The sequence below is a fragment of the Eschrichtius robustus genome, chromosome 13 (genome assembly GCF_028021215.1).
Source record: "Eschrichtius robustus isolate mEscRob2 chromosome 13, mEscRob2.pri, whole genome shotgun sequence".
NCBI lineage: Eukaryota > Metazoa > Chordata > Mammalia > Artiodactyla > Eschrichtiidae > Eschrichtius > Eschrichtius robustus.
In genome coordinates this window covers 106,252,395-106,271,701 of record NC_090836.1, presented here as the reverse complement: position 1 = coordinate 106,271,701, position 19,307 = coordinate 106,252,395, and the positions used below count along the sequence as shown (strand labels likewise).

General features: G+C 44.6%; 1 protein-coding gene across 1 annotated transcript in view; it reads left to right on the top strand.

Annotated features, from left to right (window-relative positions):
- Window positions 1-19,307, top strand: part of TTLL8 (tubulin tyrosine ligase like 8) — a 42,081-nt gene that overhangs the window by 19,029 nt on the left and 3,745 nt on the right. Inside the window, exons 9-10 of the mRNA XM_068561998.1 lie at window positions 5,035-5,221; window positions 17,233-17,381. Coding sequence (XP_068418099.1) covers window positions 5,035-5,221; window positions 17,233-17,381 — 336 coding nt within the window. The remainder of the gene's footprint in view (window positions 1-5,034; window positions 5,222-17,232; window positions 17,382-19,307) is intronic.

Genomic DNA, 19,307 nt, shown 5'->3' with positions numbered 1-19,307 from the left:
TTGCATTGGCTATTCCGGATTTTTTGCTTCTCCATATAAACTTTAGAATCAGTTGGTCAATATCCACAAAATAACTTGCTGGGATTTTGCCTGAGATTGCTTTGAATCTATAGATCAAGTTGGGAAGAACTGACATGTTGACAATGAGTCTTTTCTATTCATGACCATAGAATACCTCTCCATTAATTTGTTCTTCTTTGATTTAATTAACCAGAGTTTTGTACTTTTCTTCATATAGATCTTGTACATATTTTGTTAGATTTATTTAATTATGTATTTATTTCATATTTGGAGTGCTAATGTAATGGTATTTTGTTTTTAATTTCAAATTCCAATTATTAATTGCTGGTGTACAGGAAAGTGATTGACTATAACCACTTACTAGTTCCAGAAGTTTTTTTGTTCTTAATTCTTTCAGATTTTCTACCTAGACAATCATGTCATCTCTGAATAAAAACAGTTTTATTTCTTCTTTCCCAATTTGTATACTTTTCATTTTCTTGTCTTATTGCATTAGCTAGGATTTCCAGTGTGATGTTGAAAAGGAGTGGTGAGAAAGGACATCCTTGCTTTGCTCCTGATTTTAGTAGGAAAGCCTCTGGTTTCTCACCGTTAAGTATAATGTTAGCTGTAGGTTTTTTGTAGATATTCTTTATCAAGTTGAGGAAGTTCCTCTCTATTCCTAGTTTTCTGAGAGTTTTTATCATAAGTGGGTGTTGAATTTTGTCAAATGCTTTTTCTGCATCTATTGATATGATCATGTAATAGTTCTTCTTTAGCCTGTTGGTATGATGGATTACATTAATTGATTCTTGAATGCTGAACCAGTTTTGCATACCTGGGATAAATGTGACTTGGTCATGGTGTATAATTCTTTTTATACATTGTTAGATTTGATTTGCAAATATTTTGTTGAGGATTTTTGCAAATATGTTCATGAGAGATTTTGGTCAATAGTTTTCTTTTCTTGTGATACCATTGTCTGGTTTTGGTATTAGGGTAATGCTGACCACAGAGAATGAGTCACAAAGTATTCCCTCTGCTTCTATCATCTGAAGGAGATTGTAGAGAATTGGTATACATTTTTCCTTAAATGTTTGGTAGAATTCACCTGTGAATCCATCTAGGACTGGTGCCTTCTGTTTTGGAAAGTTATTAACCATTGATTCGATTTCTTTAATAGATAGAGGACTATTCAGATTGTCTATTTCTTCTTCTGTGAGCTTTGGCAGATTGTATATTTCAAAGAATCAGTCCATTTCACCTAGATTATAAAATTCGTTGGCATAAAGTTGTTCATAGTATTCCTTTATTATCCTTTCAATGTCCATGAGATCTGTAGTGATGTCGCCTCTTAGTTTTATGATACTAGTAATTTATGTCATCTATCTTTTTTTTGTTTTTAGTTAACCTGACTAAAGGCTTATTAATTTTATTGATGTGTTCAAAGAACCAGCTTTTGGTTTCACTTATTTTCTCTATTGATTTCCTGTTTTCAATTTCATTGATTTCTGGTCTAAGTTTGTTTTTTCTAATTTATTTATTTTATTTATTTATTTTTGGCTGTGTTGGGTCTTTGTTGCTGCGCGTGGGCTTTCTCTAGTTGCGGTGAGTGGGGGCTACTCTTCGTTGCGGTGCACAGGCTTCTCACTACAGTGGCTTCTCTTGTTGCGGAGCATGGGCTCTAAGCATGCGAGCTTCAGTCGTTGCGGCACGTGGGCTCAATAGTTGTGGCTCGCAGGCTCTAGAGCACAGGCTCAGTAGTTGTGGCACACGGGCTTAGTTGCTCCACGGCATGTAGGATCTTCCCGGAGCAGGGATTGAATCCATGTCCCCTGCATTGGAAGGTGGTGGATTCTCAACCACTGCGCCACCAGGGAAGTCCCTGGTCTAAGTTTTATTATTTATTTTCTTCTGTTTATTTTGAGTTTGATTTGTTCTTCTTTTTCTGGCTTCCTAAGATAAACGCTTAGACAATTAGTTTCAGATCTTTCTTCATTTCTAATGTAGGCATTCAATGCTATAAATTCCCCTCTAAGCACCGCTTTCATTGCATCCCACAAATTTTGATAAATTGTATTTTTATTTTCATTCAGTTCTAAATATTTAAAATTTTTCTTGGGATTCTTTTCATTGACTCATGTGTTATTAGATGTACGTTGTTTAATCTCCACATACTTGAGGATTTTTCCAGCTATCTGTATCTTTTGATTTCTAGTTTAATCCATTGTGGTCTGAGGTCATATATTTTATGATTTCTATTCTTTTACATTTGTTAAGGTGTGTTTTATGGCCCCAAAGTGGTCTATTTTGGGAACTGTTCCAAATGAGCTTGAGAAGAATGTGTATTCTGCTGTTGTTGGATGAAATACTGTATAGATGTCCATTATATCCAGTTGATTGATGGTGCTATTGAGTTCACCTACGTCCTTATGGATTTTCTGCCTGCTGGATCTATCCATTTCTGAGAGAGGGGTGTTGAAGTCTCCAACTCTAATAGAGGTCATCTATTTCTCCCTGAAGTTCTATCAGTTTGTGCCTCATGTATTTTGATGCTCTGTTGTTAGGCACATACATGTTAACTATTGCTATGTCTTCTTGTTGTATTGACCCTTTCATCATTATGTAACATTCTTTTTATCCCTGATAGTCTTCCTTGCTCTGAAGTCTGTTCTGTCTGAAATTAATATAGATACTCCTGCTTTCCTTTATTAGTGTTAGCATGGTATATTTCTCTCCATCCCTTTGCTTTTAATCTATATGTGTCTTTATTTACAGTGGAATTCTTGTTGAAAACATACTGTTGGGTCTTATTGCTTGATCACTGTATAATCTCTTTTAATTGATACATTTAATCATTGACATTTAAAGTGATTATTGATATGGTTGGAGTAACAGCTACCATATTTATTACTGTTTTCTATTCGTTGCCCTTGTCCTTTGTTCCTATTTTTTTTTCTACTCTTTTTCTGCCTCTTGTGGTTTTAATTGAGCATTTTGTATGATTTCATTTTCTTTCTTTTCCTAGCATAGCAGATATATATAGATATATATAAATTTTTTTAGTGGTTGTCCTATAGTTTGCAATATACATTTACAATGAATCGAACTGCATTTTCAAGTAACACTGACCACTTTACATTAAGGGGAATATTTTATAACAAAATGTTCCTAATTCCCTCCTCCTGTGCCCTGTATCTTTGCTGTCATTTATTTCACTTATCCATAAGCTATAATCTGGATACATTTTTGCTATTTTTATTTTTAATAATAATTATTAAATTATTATGTTCTGTCAGATCAATTAAGGATTAAAAAAGTAAAGTTTTAATTTTCCCTTTATTTATTCCTTTTCTAATGCTCTTCCTTTCTTTATGTGGATCTGAGTTTCTGATTTATGCCATTATTTTTCTCTCCTAAGGACTTCTTTCTTTTAACATTTCTTGCAAGCCAAGTCTACTGGCAAAAAAATCCCCTCTTTATTATTTTTTTTGGTCTGATACAGTGCTCTGTAGTCCTGTGATCAGGTCTCAGTCTTTGGTGAGCCTGTACCCTTGGACTGTGAACTTCACCACTGCTTCTCCTTTTTCCCCACTTTGGTGGGACAGGATGGCTAGAGGCGGTGGAGCGTTGATTAGGCCCTGATAAAACCCTGGCAGGTCACACTCTGGTGACTATTTCTCCTGAGGGCAGCCTTGTTAAGAACAGAGTGTTCCTTTCCTCCTCTCCCTGCCAGAAACACAAGGGGATTTCCCTCCAATACTCACTGTGACCCCCCCCAGGTCAAGCTCTTGGAGGTAAAACTGACAAAAGTATGGGGCCCCCTAAAAATGACCCCTGGGGTCTCTAACTCTCAGGGTTGTCCACGCTGAGCCTCCCGCAATCCGTCCATTGCAGCAGGTGGGTTTCCTTCCCTGGTGCTGGCTCCCACAGAGGTTTCTGCTCTGGTGACTCTCTGTACCTGCCCATCCGTCTCTCCAGTTTGGGGCAGGCTTTTGCCCTGTGACCTCAGTTCTCTGACAGATCTAAGAACAGCTGGCGATTTTCCGGTCTGTTCAGATTTTCACCTGCTGTTAGGGTGGAGTGGCAACTTCCAGGCTCCTTACATGCTGGACACCAGAAGTGAATTTTCACTTTAAAATGGTTATTTTTATATTTTGTGAATTTCACCTCAGCACATTTAAGAAATGCATGTTGTAATCTCCGCAGCAACCGCAAAGCTCGAGCGCTTTCTCCCGGGTCCGTGCTCGCTGGCGGCCGCTGGGTCCATCAGGGCTGCCATCTCAGTGGCTGTGCCTGGGGCTCGTGCAGGTGTCCCCGTACACCTTCCAAGCGCCTTGTTCTGCAGGCTCCTGCCCCATAGCCCCACGACAGGGTACAGCTCTCACCCCGTCTCTGCATCCAGCCTGGGAACCGCTGGCTTTGTGTGGGGGGCAGGCCGCCACATGAGGTGGGGGCCAGGTGCATGAGGTCTGCCTTCACCTGGGTGGGGGCCTCCCTGTGTTCAGTGCTCCCCAGACCAACAGCGATCTTGGCTCACGGGCTCCAGAAGGAGAGGGTGCTGCGTGGGAGGTCGGATGCGCAGAGCCACAAAGCCCACACGGGCTGGGCCTCTGAGAAGTGCCAGATGTACAGGGAGGTGTTCCTCCCAGCCTCCCGCAGGGCTGGCAGACATCACTGCAGGGCTGTCCACAAACACCTGTTCTTTTCTCACTGAGGACCAAGTATGTGCTCAGAAGCAGAGGTTTTGTGGAGAGCTCATCAGAAGTGCTGTTTCATTCCCACCCGAGGGGCTGAGAGTCTAGTCGGAGGGTGGGGGGCACGGTGCACTGGGGGGGCAGCTTCGGGAGGGGAAAGGTTACCTGCCCAGACCCAGGTGTGGCATCCAGGGCGGCTGCCCAGAGAAGCAAGAGCCCTCACCGTGAGGCCCTGAGGCACAGACAGGTGGGGTGGCCTTTGCCTGCGCCCCCAGTGGTGCCACTGCATGGGGGCGGGTGGTGGCCCAGGCTCCACGTGCTTGTCCTTGGGTTTCAGTTCCTGAGAGCCCGGGATCGAGGCTCACAGGCCTCTCAGGGCAGCTGGTGGACGTCGCGTGCAGGGTGTGCGAGGCCTACCTGGGGCGGCTGGAGCACGGGGACATCGACCTCTCTGAAGACGCCGCCAAGGACCTCACGGAGGACGAGTGGCAGGACCTGACCCAGCAGTACTACACGCTCCTTCAGTAAGACGCCTGGTTGGCGCCCTCTGGGGCCTGCCCGAGGCTCACGTTATCCAGAGGACGCCGGGTGGACTTTAGGGGTTGTCTGGGGACGTCGGCCCCTGGGACGTCTGGGGCGCCTGTCTGGGAGTTGGGGTGCCTTTTTGGGTGCCTGCCCAGGCCCCTGTTGGCTGATAAGAGGATGACACGGCCGGGCGAGCCTGTGGCACCTTGCACACCCTGCGTGTCCTTTGCGTCATTTGGGGCCACAGCCGCCGTGGGCGTCCCCTTTGCGGCCAGGCTGCCTGGCTGGCTCTGGGTGGTCGGGACTAGCGGGGCCGTTGCTCGGCCCGGGCCTCCTGACTCCACGACCTTCAATTGCCCCTCACTCCCCGGGGGCCCTCTGCGGAGGGCTGCGACCTTTCACAGTGGCTGACGGCGCGGAGCTGGGGCAGAGGCGGGCCAGCACCCGCGCCGGGAGCAGCTCTCCGCCGAGGGAACAAGGCAGCAAAGCTGGAGCCCTTGTTTTGGAGGGTCTGCCTGCAGCCCACACGCACCATCCCAGGGTCGTTTCTGTTGTTCTACTCCTTTCCTTCTTTGGATCAAGTATCTTCTTTTTTATTGGATGTAAATATAGTAAAGGGCACGCCACGTGCTGATGGTATTTCTCCAGGTGGATGAAAGTCTGCATATGTGCTCACGGTGTAGCCACTGCCCAGATCAAGATAAAGGACATTCCCAGCCCCCCAGCCCCCCCTGGTAACCCTTCCCAGGCAGGACCCCACCGAGGTCACACCTCCTCTGATTCCCACCGCCTCCACCAATGTTGCCGTGGAATTTCATGTTCATGGAATCCTACAGGCCGGGCTGTCTCATTTGTGACTTCTGCTCGACACAAGACCTGTGAGATTTATCCAAGTTGGTGCAGAAGCTCATTCTTTTCTGTTGCTGTGCGGAATCCCGTCCTTTCAATAGACCACAGAGCCCTTACTCCTCCTGCTGTGGATGGGCAGGTGGGACACCGCCAGTTTTGAACAATTCCCAAAGTGGCTCTGCAGCTTCGTAAGCCAGCCGTGACACGTGTCCACACGCCCCGCTCCCCGCGCCGTGGGCAGCCCTTGGCATTGTCACACTTGTTCATTTTCCCTTCTTCGTCGTCTCATTGTGGTCTTAGTTTGCGTTTCTGTGATGGCCGATGGTGATGAACATAGTTTCATATGCTTACTGGCCATTTGGCTATGTTCTCTCGTGAAGTGCTTATTCAAATCTTTTGATCATTAAAGAGAAAGAGGTTGGTTCTCTGTTTATAAAGTTGATTTCTAAGAGTTCTCTACATATTCGTCACCAAGTCCTTTGTTGGCGATGCGCATTAAGCATACCTTCTCCCAGTGCATGACTTGTCTTTTTACCTTTCAGTGGAATCTCTTGATGAGGTCCACTGTTTTCATTTTTTCCCTGTTATGGTAGGTCCTTTTAGAGTCCTGGTTAAGAAACCTTTGACTATTCAAGGTCATGAAGATGTTCCCCTATGATTTCTTCTACATGTTTTACTGTATTTCCATTCACTTTTAGCTTTTCATGACTAATTAATCTTAACTTGTGTGTAAGATAAGAGATAAGGATCAAGGTTCTTTTTTTTGTATACAGATATTCACTGTGAATAAAAAATAAACATGAATTTTGGCGGAACTTGCTTTCAGCCCTGATCAGCGCTGATCTGTTTTGGTAACTGTTTCATGTACACTTAAATACAATGTGTATCTGCATTGCTAGGTGGTGTGTTATTAAAAATGTCAATTAAGTCAAGTTAGTTATTCAAATCTATATCCTTACTGATTATTTTGCCTGCTTGCTCTCTGAGATACTGAGAGAGCCTAGTTAAAATCTCCAACTGTATTTGAGGTATTAATAGATGTAAAGAAGGTATTTCATAAGAAAAGAATCCAATCAAAGGAATCAAAACAATCTGGACTTGGATGTAGTGAATACTGCATCAGAATATATAAAACAATCACAGAATTAAAAAGAGAAATAGAAATGCAACTGATTTTTGCGTGGTGACTTTGTATTCTGCTACTTTGCTGAATTCATTTATTAGCTGTTCAATTTTTGGGAAGAGTTTGAGAAGGACTTGTATTAGTTCTTCTTTAAATGTTTGGTAGATTTCACCAGTAAAGCCATCACATCTAGGGCATTTCTTTGTTGGGAGAGTTTTGATTACTGATTCAAGTCCCTTAGTTGCTATAGGTCTATTCGTATTTTCTATGTCCTCATGATTTAGTCTTGGTAGGTTTTGTGTTTCTGGAAATTTGTGTATTTCATCTAAGTTATCCAGCTTGTTGGTGTACAACTGTCCATAGTACTCTCTTATAATCTTTTTTTATTTTTGTAAAATCAGTAGTAATGTCCCTAATATCATTTTTGATTTTAGTAATTTGAGTATTCTCTGTTTTTTCCTTAGTCCATCTAGCTAAAAGTTCACCTACTTTGTTGATCTTTTCAATGAACCAACTTTTGGTTTTATTCATTTTCTCTATTGTTTTTCTATTTTGATTAATTCTGCTCTAATCTTTATTATTTCCTTCCTCCTGCTAGCTTTGGGTTTAGTTTGTTCTTCTTTTTCTAGTTTCTTAAGCTGTAAAGTTAGGTTATTGGTTTGAGATTTTTCTCATTTTTTAATGTAAGCCTTTATAGCTCTACATTTTCCCCTTGGTACTGTTTTCACTACATCCCATAAGTTTTGACATGTTGTGTTTTTTTTTTAACTTTTTTTTTTTAATTTTTTTTTTAATTTTTATTTATTTATTTATTTTTTATTTATTTATGGCTGTGTTGGGTCTTCGTTTCTGTGCTAGGGCTTTCTCTAGTTGTGGCAAGCGGGGGCCACTCTTCAACGCGGTGCGCGGACCTCTCACTATCGCGGCCTCTCTTGTTGCGGAGCACAGGCTCCAGACGCGCAGGCTCAGTAGTTGTGGCTCACGGGCCTAGTTGCTCCGCGGCATGTGGGATCTTCCCAGACCAGGGCTCGAACCCGTGTCCCCTGCATTGGCAGGCAGATTCTCAACCACTGTGCCACCAGGGAAGCCCTGACATGTTGTGTTTTAATTTTCATTTATCTCTAAGTATTTTCTTTTTTCTTTAAAATTTATTTATTTATTTTTGGCTGCACTGGGTCTTCGTTGCGGTGCGCGGGCTTCTCATTGCGGTGGCCTGTCTTGTCACGTAGCAGGGGCTCTAGGCACACGGGCTTCAGTAGTTGTGGATGCGGGCTCAGTAGTTGTGGCTCTCAGGCTCCAGAACACAGGCTCAGTAATTGTGGCGCACGGGCTTAGTTGCTTCGTGGCATGTGGGATCTTCCCAGACCAGGGCTTGAACCCATGTCCCCTGCATTGGCAGGTGGATTCTTAACCACTGCGCCACCAGGGAAGTTCCTATCTCTAAGTATTTTCTAATTTCCCTTGTGGTGTCTACTTTTATCCATTGGTTGTTTAAGAAAGTGTTGTTGAATTTCCACAGATTTGTGAATTTTCCAGTTGTACTTCTGTCATTGATTTCTAACTTCATCTTGTTGTGATCAGAGAGGATACTTTGTATGATATCTATCTTTTAGAACCTATTAAGAGTTAATTTGTGGCCTAACTTATGGTCTGTCTTGGAGAATGTCTCATGTGCACTTAAGAACGATGTGTATGTTGTTGTTGGGTGGAGTGTTCTGTATGTTTCTGTTAGATCTAGTTGATTTACTGTGTTAAGTCATCTATTTCCTTATCTTCCATCTTGCTCTTTTATTCATTATTGAGAGTGTGGGGTATTGAAGTCTCCAGTTATTGTAGAACTGTCTATTTCTCCCTTCAATTCTGTCAGTTTTTACTTCATGTATTTTGATGGTCTGTCATTAGATGCATAAATTTTTATAATTGTTATGTCTTCTTGCTGAAGAAGATATAACCTTTATTAATATATTACGTCCTTCTTTATCTCTGGTAACCTGTTTGACTGCAAGTCTATTTTGTCTGATATTAGTATAGCCACATCTCCTCTCTTTAGTTACTGTTTGCATGGAATATCTTTTCCATCCTTTTACTTTCAGTCTATTTGTGTCTTTAGATCTAAAGTGAGTCTCTTCTAGACAGCATATGGTTGGATCATGTGTTTTTAATTCATTCTGCAGATCTATGTCTTTTGATTGGAGAGTTTAATCCACTTACATTAAAAATAATAATTGATAAGAAGGGACTTCTTTTTTTTTTTTACAACTAAATTTTTTTTTTAATAAATGTATTTTATTTATTTTACTTTTGGCTGTGTTGGGTCTTCGTTGCTGTGCGGGCTTTCTCTAGTTGTGGTGAGCTGGAAACTCTGGAAATCAGATTCTCCTCCTTCTCCAGGGTTTGCTGTTTCATGTTATTGTTTCTGTTTATTGTTTTTGGTTTTTTGATTTCTGTAGTCTGTCTCTGTGCCTGAGGTGTAAATTTAAGGTCTTCTTAGGTCTTTTCTATGCCTTTCTCTGGGCATGCACAGTCACTTTCTAATTTTCCCTTTATATGCAGTTGTTTTTAAATGTCCTAGTCTTTTAATGTCTGGCTCTCCAAAAGGGAAGAAGAATAAAATGAAGGGGAGGGAAGGGTGCTGGCCCTGTAAATCCCCTGGAAGGCACTTCAGCTGGAGGCGGTGGGGTTTATAACACTGTGGGGGAGGTCCAGCAATAATGGCTGCCTGTCTTATTTATCTGTACCTCTATCATCAGGAGGAACAGTCAGTGATCAGAGCACATTTCCCCAATATCTGGAGGACAGGGTTCTTTTTTCCCTGCCCTGGCTCCTGCAAGCTATGTGCAAGCTGCTCCAGGACCCATGCACAGCTGCCTGCCACGGGGGTGGGGGATGGGGAGCTGCTACGGTGCTAAGAGCTGGTATTGACCAAAATTAACTTCAATTTACGGTCTAAGGCTTCCCGCGGAGGTTGCACACCTTTAGTAGACTCCAGAGTCCCAAAATAGTTACATCAGATTCTGCCAGTGCAATTGTTGTCTAGGTGGGGAGACAGATTCCTGGTGCTTCGTATTCTGCCATCTTCCCAGAATCCTCCCTTCCACACGTTTTAATTACATGTGAGGTATTTATTATTGCTTTAAATAGTCAGCAATTTTATGTTTTCCTACATATTAACCTTTTTAAGGGACCTTCATTCATTTCTGCAGTTTCATTATTATTTTCTTTCATCCTAAAAAACGTCTTTCAGTATTTCTTCTAGTGACAATCTGCTGGTTAAGAACTCTCTGATTATTTTGTCTGAAGAAGAAGTAGAATTTTACATTTTTTTTTAAAGTTAAGCATTTTTAAACATTAATTAATTAATTAATTAATTTTTTTGGCTGCATTGGGTCTTCACTGCTGCGCAGGCTTTCTCTAGTTGCGGTGAGCAGGGGCTACTCTTTGTTGCAGTGCGCGGGCTTTTCATCGTGGTGGCTTCTCTTGTTTTGGAGCACGGGCTCTAGGTGTGTGGGCTTCAGTAGTTGTGGCACGTGGGGTCAGTAGTTGTGGCACATGGGCTTAGTTGCTCCACGCCATGTGGAATCTTCCCGGACCAGGGCTTGAACCCGTGTCCCCTGCATTGGCAGGTGGATTCTTAACCACTGCACCACCAGGGAAGTCCTTACATTCATTTTTCTTTTTATAAATTTTTAAATTTTATTTATCTATTTTTGGGTGCATTGGGTCTTCGTTGCTGTGTGCGGGCTTTCCCTGGTTGCGGCGAGCTGGGGCTACTCTTCGTTGTGGTGCACGGACTTCTCATTGCGGTGACCTCTCTTGTTGGGGAGCATGGGCTCTAGGCACGCGGGGTCAGTTGTTGTGGCACGCAGGCTCAGTAGTTGTGGCTTGCGGGCTCTAGAGTGCAGGCTCAGTAGTTGTGGTGCACGGGCTTAGTTGCTCCGTGGCACGTGGGATCCTCCCAGACCAGGGCTCGAACCCATGTCCCCTGCATTGGCAGGCAGATTCTCAATCACTGCGCCACCAGGGAAGCCCCTTACATTCATTTTTAAAAGATAGTTTCACTGGAATAAAATTCTAGCTTTGCAGAGGTTTTTGTTGCTTTCGCATTTTAACATATTATTCTATCATCTTCTGGCTTTCATAACTTTTATTTACAAATCACCTGTAGTATTGTTTCTGTTCTTTGAAGGTAGTGTCTTTTTATCTGGGTGCTTTAAGATCTTCTTTCTATCTTTGGTTTTCAGCGGTTTTGTTATAATGCTTTTAGGAGCAGTTTTCTTTGTATTTATCCTGCTTTGGGTTTGTGGGGCTTATTTTGTCTGTTAGTTGGAGCTTCCCATCAAATTTGGAAAATTCTTGGCCATTATTTTTTCCGATATTGCCTCTGCCCCATTCTTTCTCTAACTTCTGTCTGGGATTCCAATTACACATATGTTAGACTGTGTCCCACATGTCTCTTACACTGGTCTCATCTCTCATCATCATCATGACAGTCTTTCTAATATCTTTGAGTCTAATTCTAAACTATATATTCTCTTCCACTGACCTTGCTATCTTTTACCCTAGTAATAGTACTGCACATTTTTAATTACTGTATATTTATGATTTAATTCATGGTAGAAATAGTCCATTCTCTTTACTCCCTTTTCCAGAAATTTTCTATTTATTCTCACTTATGAATTCTTCTAGGTTCATTGCCCTGGTAACTTGTGCAGTTTATCATCTTTTCATGTTTATTAGCCATGTGGATATGCTCTTTTGTGAATTCACTATTCAAGTTTCTTGCCCATCCTTCTATTGTCTCCCATTCTGTGGATTTTTTTCATTCTCTTAAAGATGTGTTTTGATAGAGTGAAAATCTTTAGTCATCATAGAGTCCAATTATCTTAGTTTCTCTTCCTCATTGATGTTTTATAATACTATTCAAAAAGTCCTTGCTGTTTCCAAGTCATGAATTTATACTCCTATGTTTTCTTCTAAAATATTCATTATTTTACCTTTCCTGTATTTTTACACATGCCCGTTTGGAGTTGATTTTCGTGTATGGTGTTAGGTAGGTATCAAGATGTATTTTTCCATATGAATATTGGAAATGACTTATAATTTATTGAAAAGTATTTCTTTTCCCACTGTATGGCCTTGTCATAAATCAAAGTAGCATTAATGTAATTGAAATGGAACTAACCCCTTGATCAGCAGACAGTCTGGCCTATTCACAGCAGGACAGTCTTTGCCACCATAAACCTTCGTAATCATACAGGAGGAATCCAATTTTTTCCACTTCTTCCAGTTCAACTTTTAAAATACATTTATTGAGCTATAATTTGAATGCCATAGACTCCATTAATTGTAAATGTACAATTCAATGATTTTTAGTAAATTCACAAAGTTGTATAAAGCCACAATCCAGTATTAGGACATGTCCATCACCCCATAAAATTCCCTTGTTCCCATCTTCAGTCACTCTTTGTTCACAACCCCAGTCCTTTCCAGCCACTAATCTTTTTCTGTCTCTATGGGTTGTATTTTCTGGTTTTTAATAATACTGAGTCTTCCAATCCATAGATATAGAATGTTTCTCCACTTGTTTAGGAGTTTTAAAATGTGTATCAACAATATTTTATAGTTTTCAGAGTTCAAAATTTATACTTCTCTTGCTAAATTTATTCCTGTATGTTTTATTATTTTTAATACTATTATGAATGGAATTAATTTCTTAATTTTAATTTTAGGATTTTTGTTGGTAGCATATAGGAATGCAATTGATTTTTGTATATTGATCTTGTAACTGTGACTTTTGCTGAACTCATTTATTCTAATAGTTTGCAGTGTGTGTGTGTGTGTGTGTGTGTGTGTGTGTGTTTGTGTGTGTGTTCCTTAGAATTTTCTACATACAGGATATGTCATTGTAGAAAACAAGTTTATTTCTTCATTTCCAGTCTTGAGTTCCAGGAACTCAAGATTGGTCTAACATTCAAAAGTTTATGAGTGGCATATTCTTCAACCTTAAAAGGAAGGAAGTTCTGTCAAATGCCACAACGTAGATGGACCTTGAGAACATTATAATGCGTGAAATAAGCCAGACACAAAAAGATAAATAATGTATGATTCCACTCATATGAGGTACTCAGAGTCATCAAAATTACAGAGACGGAAAGTAGAATGGTGGTTGCCAGGGGCTAGGAGTTAATGGGTACAGAGTTTCAGTTTACAAGATGATGGTGGTGATGTTTGCACAACGTGAGTGTACTTAATGCCACTAAGCTGTACACTTAAAAATATTTAAGGTAGTAAATTTAATGTTATATGTATTTTACCACAATAAAATTTTTGGAAAAAAAAGTAAATTGGTAAATTTCATCATGTTTACAGAATAAAGAAGAAAAACTGTATGAGCATCTCAATAGATGCAAAACACTGATGGAATTCAATGTGTCCATGTTAAGTTTTGTTGTTGTTTTTAGCAAACTAGGAAAAGAAAGAAACCTCCTTAATTTGATAAAGTTTATCTACAAAAATCCTAAAGCTAATATATTTCTTAATGGTTATGAACTGAAAGTGTTCCCCTAGAAATCAGAATGAAACAAAAATTCCCACTATCATGACGTCTAGTCAGTATTGACTGAACAATCTGTTGAGTTTAATAGTACAAGAAAAAGAAAGAAAAGACATAAAACTCTTTACTTACTGATGACCTAATTGTGCATATAGAAAATTTTAACAATCATAAAGGAAGTATCATAATTAAGTCAGTTTAGCAAGGTCACTAGGTACCAGGTCAATATACAAAAGTCCACTGTATTTCTGTGTACTGTAACAATCATAAAATGACATTTTAAAAATGAAATTTGTAATAACATCAAAACCCTACAAATATCCAGAAAAAATATAACAAAATACAAGGAAAGCCCTAAACTGAAAATTATAAAATTATACAGAGAAATTAAAGACCCAATAAGTATGTGTGTGTGTTGTGTGTGTATGTGTGTGGTGTGTTTATGTGTGTGTATGTGTGTGTGTATAAAACCACATTCATGAATTAGAAGACTCAGTGGTATAGAGATGTTTGTTTTTCCCAAACTAATCTATAGATTCATTGTAATCCCCATCAAAATCCACGCAGGGATTTTTTTGGTGGTGGGGGATGGGAGGAGCTGACAAACTGATTCTGAAATTTATTTGGAAATATAAATGATTTATGAAAAACCAAGACAACCTTGATCAAGAAAAACGAAATTAGAGAACTTATGCTCCATATTTGAAGACAAACTGTAAATCTACAATAATTAAGACAGTGTGGTTTTGGGATAAGGTAGGTAAATAGGCAATGTCACTGGAGAGTCTAGACATAGCTCCTCACATATCTGAGCACTTATGATCAAGGTGCCACTGCAATTCAGTGAGGAAGGGTTATTTAGTCTCTCCACTAAATGGTGCTTGAGCAATTAGTATCCTTATAAAAAGAAAGTGTACCTTGAATCCTGACTCACAAATACACAATAATTAATGTGAGATGTGGCATGTGATATGTGAAAGTTTAAAAAATAATAAAACATTGGAGTGTATCTTCATGACGACAAGGAAAGCAAAGATGTCTTAAATAGTTCTCTGAAAGCACTAATCATAATTTAAAAGTTGATAAATTGTACTTTATTGACATTAAGAACTCTGTTTATCAAAAAACACTACAAAGAGAATGAAAAGACAGGCCACAAACTGGAGGAACATATTTACAACACGTATATCCAACAGAGGTCTCGGATCTAGGATCTTTAAAGAACGCCCATAAATCAGTAAGAGAAACAATCTCATTGGAAATGTCACATAAGAAGACAGCAAATGGCCAGTCAGCACATGAGGAGACACTTAGCGTCACTGAATTCATAATTCAAGGGTGAATTAAAACCACAGAGACGCCACTGCACACCCACAAGAACGGCTGAAAGGTCAGCTGAGATGTGGAGCGGCTGGAGCCTTAATCTGCTGCAGCGGCGGGGGGGTGGGCGGTGGGGGGGCGGGGGTGTCTGGAAATCGGTGCAGCCTGTCTAGAAAAGCCTCAGGCGTTTCGTATAAATTGAGGCATCTACATACCCTATGACCCAGCTCTGCCGTGCTTGGGGCGTTTGTCCAAGAGAAATGAAAACACATCTGCAGAGGGTCTTCATTCATAATCTGGAAACCACCAACGGTGTGAAGAACTTGCCGCTGATGCCTGCAACGCCACACGTGGCTCTCAACGTCGTTCTGTTGACTGAACGAGCCACTGGTGTGAAGTTCAGTGCCAGGAGGCGTCCACACAGGGGTGGGGAGAACAGGTCAGAGGCAGAGGGGTCTGGCCGACGTGGTCTCCAGGGCAACATTTTGAGGGGTTGGCAGTGTTTGCATCTGGACCCGGGTGGCACCTGCATGAGAGTACCTGTGCGAGAATGGTCAGCTCCCGAGCAGGGCTGTGCCCTTGGCTTTAAGTCCCAGGTGTAACCAGGGGTGGCAGCAGCAGACCCCACAAGGGCCGCTGTGGCACCTTCCGAGCTAGGGAGCTTGTTAGGGAACCAGAGGGCGGTTAGCTCGGTCTGTCCCCGTTCCTTCCTTGTTGAGGCGCCCGGGGTCCCCACGCGGGGTGTGCGTGTCGTCAGGACCAGAAGGGCAGGTGCTGTGTCCCTTTCTTTCTTATCATCAGCATCCGGGGGGAGAGTGCTTGTTCTCTGGCGATTATGGGGGTGTCTGGGACTGGGAGCTTGGCCAGGCCTCCACCTTAGGCTGGGGTCCCACCTCCTCCCTTCCGTCCTCTGCCCTCAGGGGGAAGCGACAGTTTTCCTATTGTGATGCACAAACTCACAGGGAACTCCATCCTGCCTGGATGCCGCTGCGAGGGGCTGAGGCCTCGTTCTGAGCCCCAGGGCTTGGATGCCCTGGGGAGACCGTGGGGACCCTTCCCCGAGGGAAGATCAACCCCTGTCTTCTTTCTGAGCGCAAGTGGAGATTGCGTTTGCTGGTCTCCTGGGCAGCTCTGCCCCTGGCCATCAGGCTGGGCTCTCGGGGACCTGCCTCATTTTGCATGGCATCCGGGCCGGTCTCTGCTGCCGGACGGGAGGGTTACAGACAGCTCGGGACTCACACCTGCTTCCGCCAGGTCCTGTCTTCTCCCTGGGGTCAGGTAGAGTGTGTGCACCACCAAGGTGGGCCGGGGGCTCCGGGGGCTCCCCTTCTGTGTGTCCTGTTAGAACCAGGGGGCGAGGCCCTGTCTGACCCGTCACCCACGTTCCCTGCACCAAAGGGGGCTCCTGCTTTCTCACGCCCCAAACTCGGCTCCTCGGTATGGGGGCCTCTCCCCCACCATCGGGGACCCCACTCATCGCTTCTCCCTCCCTGTTGGCCCCCCCCTTCCCAGCAGGGTGGGCACAACACTGTGCACAGACGTCCGTGTCCCAGAAAGCTTCTTCCCCACGCCAGGGCCATCCCCGCAGGTGGTGGCAGGTGGCCTCGGAGCCCAGCTCAGTGTCCTCTGCTGCAGTCCCCCCTCACGTGGGGTTGCGATGCGGCCCGGGGGTGGGTTTCCTGGTCCCAGGCTTCAGGGACGCACCAGCAACCGAGCTCTGAACCTGTCCAGACAGCTATGCCGTCTGCCTGCCTTATTCCCTTAAGTTATGGTGGCTTCCTGGGGCGGCCCCATGGCCAATCTGGCAGTCAAGCCCACGGCACACTAAGCTGGCATCCAGCCTGCGTGAGCTGCAGGACCCTGGGTGCTGCTGGCGTGGGCATCTCGGCTTTCCCACACGGGCCTGCAAGGGCCACCCTGACGTGGGTCCGGAACAAGGACCCTGGCCTTCATCTCCCGGCACTTTTTCTGGGCCCAGGCACAGCGCCCCGGGGTGTCCTCAAATCGGGGGTCCCCACGACCCTACAGGCCACGTTCCCGGGCACCCGTCGGGCGGGCAGCAGGATGCTCTGCGCCTGCCCCTCGCCCTTTCCTCGGGCGGCCACTTCCTGGCACCTGGGCACCGCCCTCGGAGCCTCACAGGCTTTCTGGATCCTGCTTTGTAGCGGCGAGGCGTTCATCTCCAATTCAAGAAACTACTTTTCGCAGTGCCAAGCTCTGCTGAACAAAATCACCTCTGTGAACCCTCAGACGGAGATCGACGGGCTTCGGAACATCTGGATCGTAAAGCCCGCGGCCAAGTCCCGCGGCCGAGGTAAGTCCCGAGCTGGCGCCCTGCGGGGACAGCCAGCCGTGGTGGCGGGGGGGGGGGGCTGGGCGCCAGGCTCCCTGGGGGGCTCAGGACTCGCGGGTCCCGGGGAGCGGGCGTCCCAGTGACCCTGGTCTTCATGGCTGCTGTTCCAAGTTTTGCTAAGTAATTAGGATTAATTAGGAAGTTCCATCTCTAGTCCTCAGTTAGACTGTCTGTAGTTTTCTTTTTCGTATTTGCTCGCTCGCCAGCTGCTGCAATGGAATGAGGACTCCGCATCCAGCAGCAGTGGGGGCCTGGGCCCAAGGGTGGTTATAAAACCCCCAGAGGCACTGGCCTCTTGCAGGCACATCCTGAGTGCCCTGTGAACTCTGTCCCTGTTGACCCCGGCTCAGGTTTTCTACTTCTCCTTGCGTCACGGCTGTGACCGTGCCCTCTTCTTTATTCCTAATGGTGAATACTGTGGGTTCTTCATTTAAAAACAGGATTTCAAGGTGATTTTCCAATCTTATGAGTGTTTCCAAAGAACCAACTTTTGGTTGCATTTTTTCAATTTTCCTGTGAGGGATTGTTCCCTCTTGGTGCTGACTTAAATGCTAAGCTTATTTATTCCCCAAACATCCTTGTGCAACCGTAGAAGCTTTCAGGCTATGGAAATGTCCTCCTAATACAGCCATCCCTGCATCCTCTTGTTTATATATATGATGTTCTCTTTTCCCTGAGTATCTAAATAGACCTTACCTTTTGTTTGCATATTCTGTTTGCCCCTTGAGTTATTTGAGGGGTTTTATTGTTGCTGTAAATTCATAAGTGGTTACTTTTTATGTGATTTTTTTAAAAAGCTTTATTAATTTGTGACATTCCTGCATTCGGTCCTGGATATCCTGCATTCAGGATGTCCTGAAACATTCTCTTTCCTGAGCTTCTGCCTGCTCTCAGCAAGCACCCTCCCGGGCCGGGCCAGTGTCCCTCCCTGGGCTCTCTCCTGAGCCCAGACCTTCCACCCACTGCCGACACTGCATCCCCAGGGACGCGCCACAGACACCTCAAACCCACCTGTTCAAAACCGAGTGCACGCCATTGTGCCTGGTCACTGGCTGTGCTCCCACCGCCTGACCCCCAACCCAGTGCCCCCGTCTGCTCTTGGCCCCGGGACTTGCAGCTTCGTCCTGGACTTTGGTCTCAAGATGGCAAGGTCTCCACTTGCTGTAACTGAAGAGCGGGGTCCTGTGTTTTGTGAGGAAAGCTCCCTCATGCCCCGTGCTGTCACTGCCCCTGGGCCTCGCAAGTGGCACCCCGCCCCCCTGTGCCGGCCAGGAGAGCCAGACCGCCCCGCATCTCGGCCTCTCCTCACGCTTGTCCATCGCAGGTTGGCAGGGAGGATGGCGAGTCCCCCCACCATCTTGTGACACAGTTCAGGCTTCCGGGGTGTCACGGCAGAGAAAGAGAGGGCTGGCTGGGGGGGGGTCCGTCGGTGACATTAAATGCTGCAGCCCAGGGAAATGCACGTCACTTTGGCTCAGATGTCACTGGTCACCACCAGTCACACGGCTTAACTTTGGGGCATGCAAACCCTCCTGCAAAGTGGAGGGGTGCAGACGTGGGGGAAGAGTCGTGCACCCCAACCCCGCCCTGTTCACCCCCACTTGTCCAGTCGCCCTGGGTGTGAGGCCTCACCAGCCCTTGGAGCCCATGGGGCCGCCCATCACGCCGCCTGCTGGTTTCCTGAGGCTGCAGAGCCCGACCTGCTTCCCTGCTCCCCCCGTACCCGGGCCAGTGCTCAGCTCGCTGGCTGCCTCTTCACGGGGCCTCTGTCCCCATCCCCGACCTTCCCCATTCTCAGTCCTCTCTGGAGCCCCGCGGTCGGCCTTGTGGTGGGCGAGCCTAGAGGGCTGCCCTGGCTGTGGCCTCGACCCCGAGGGCAGAGCTTTT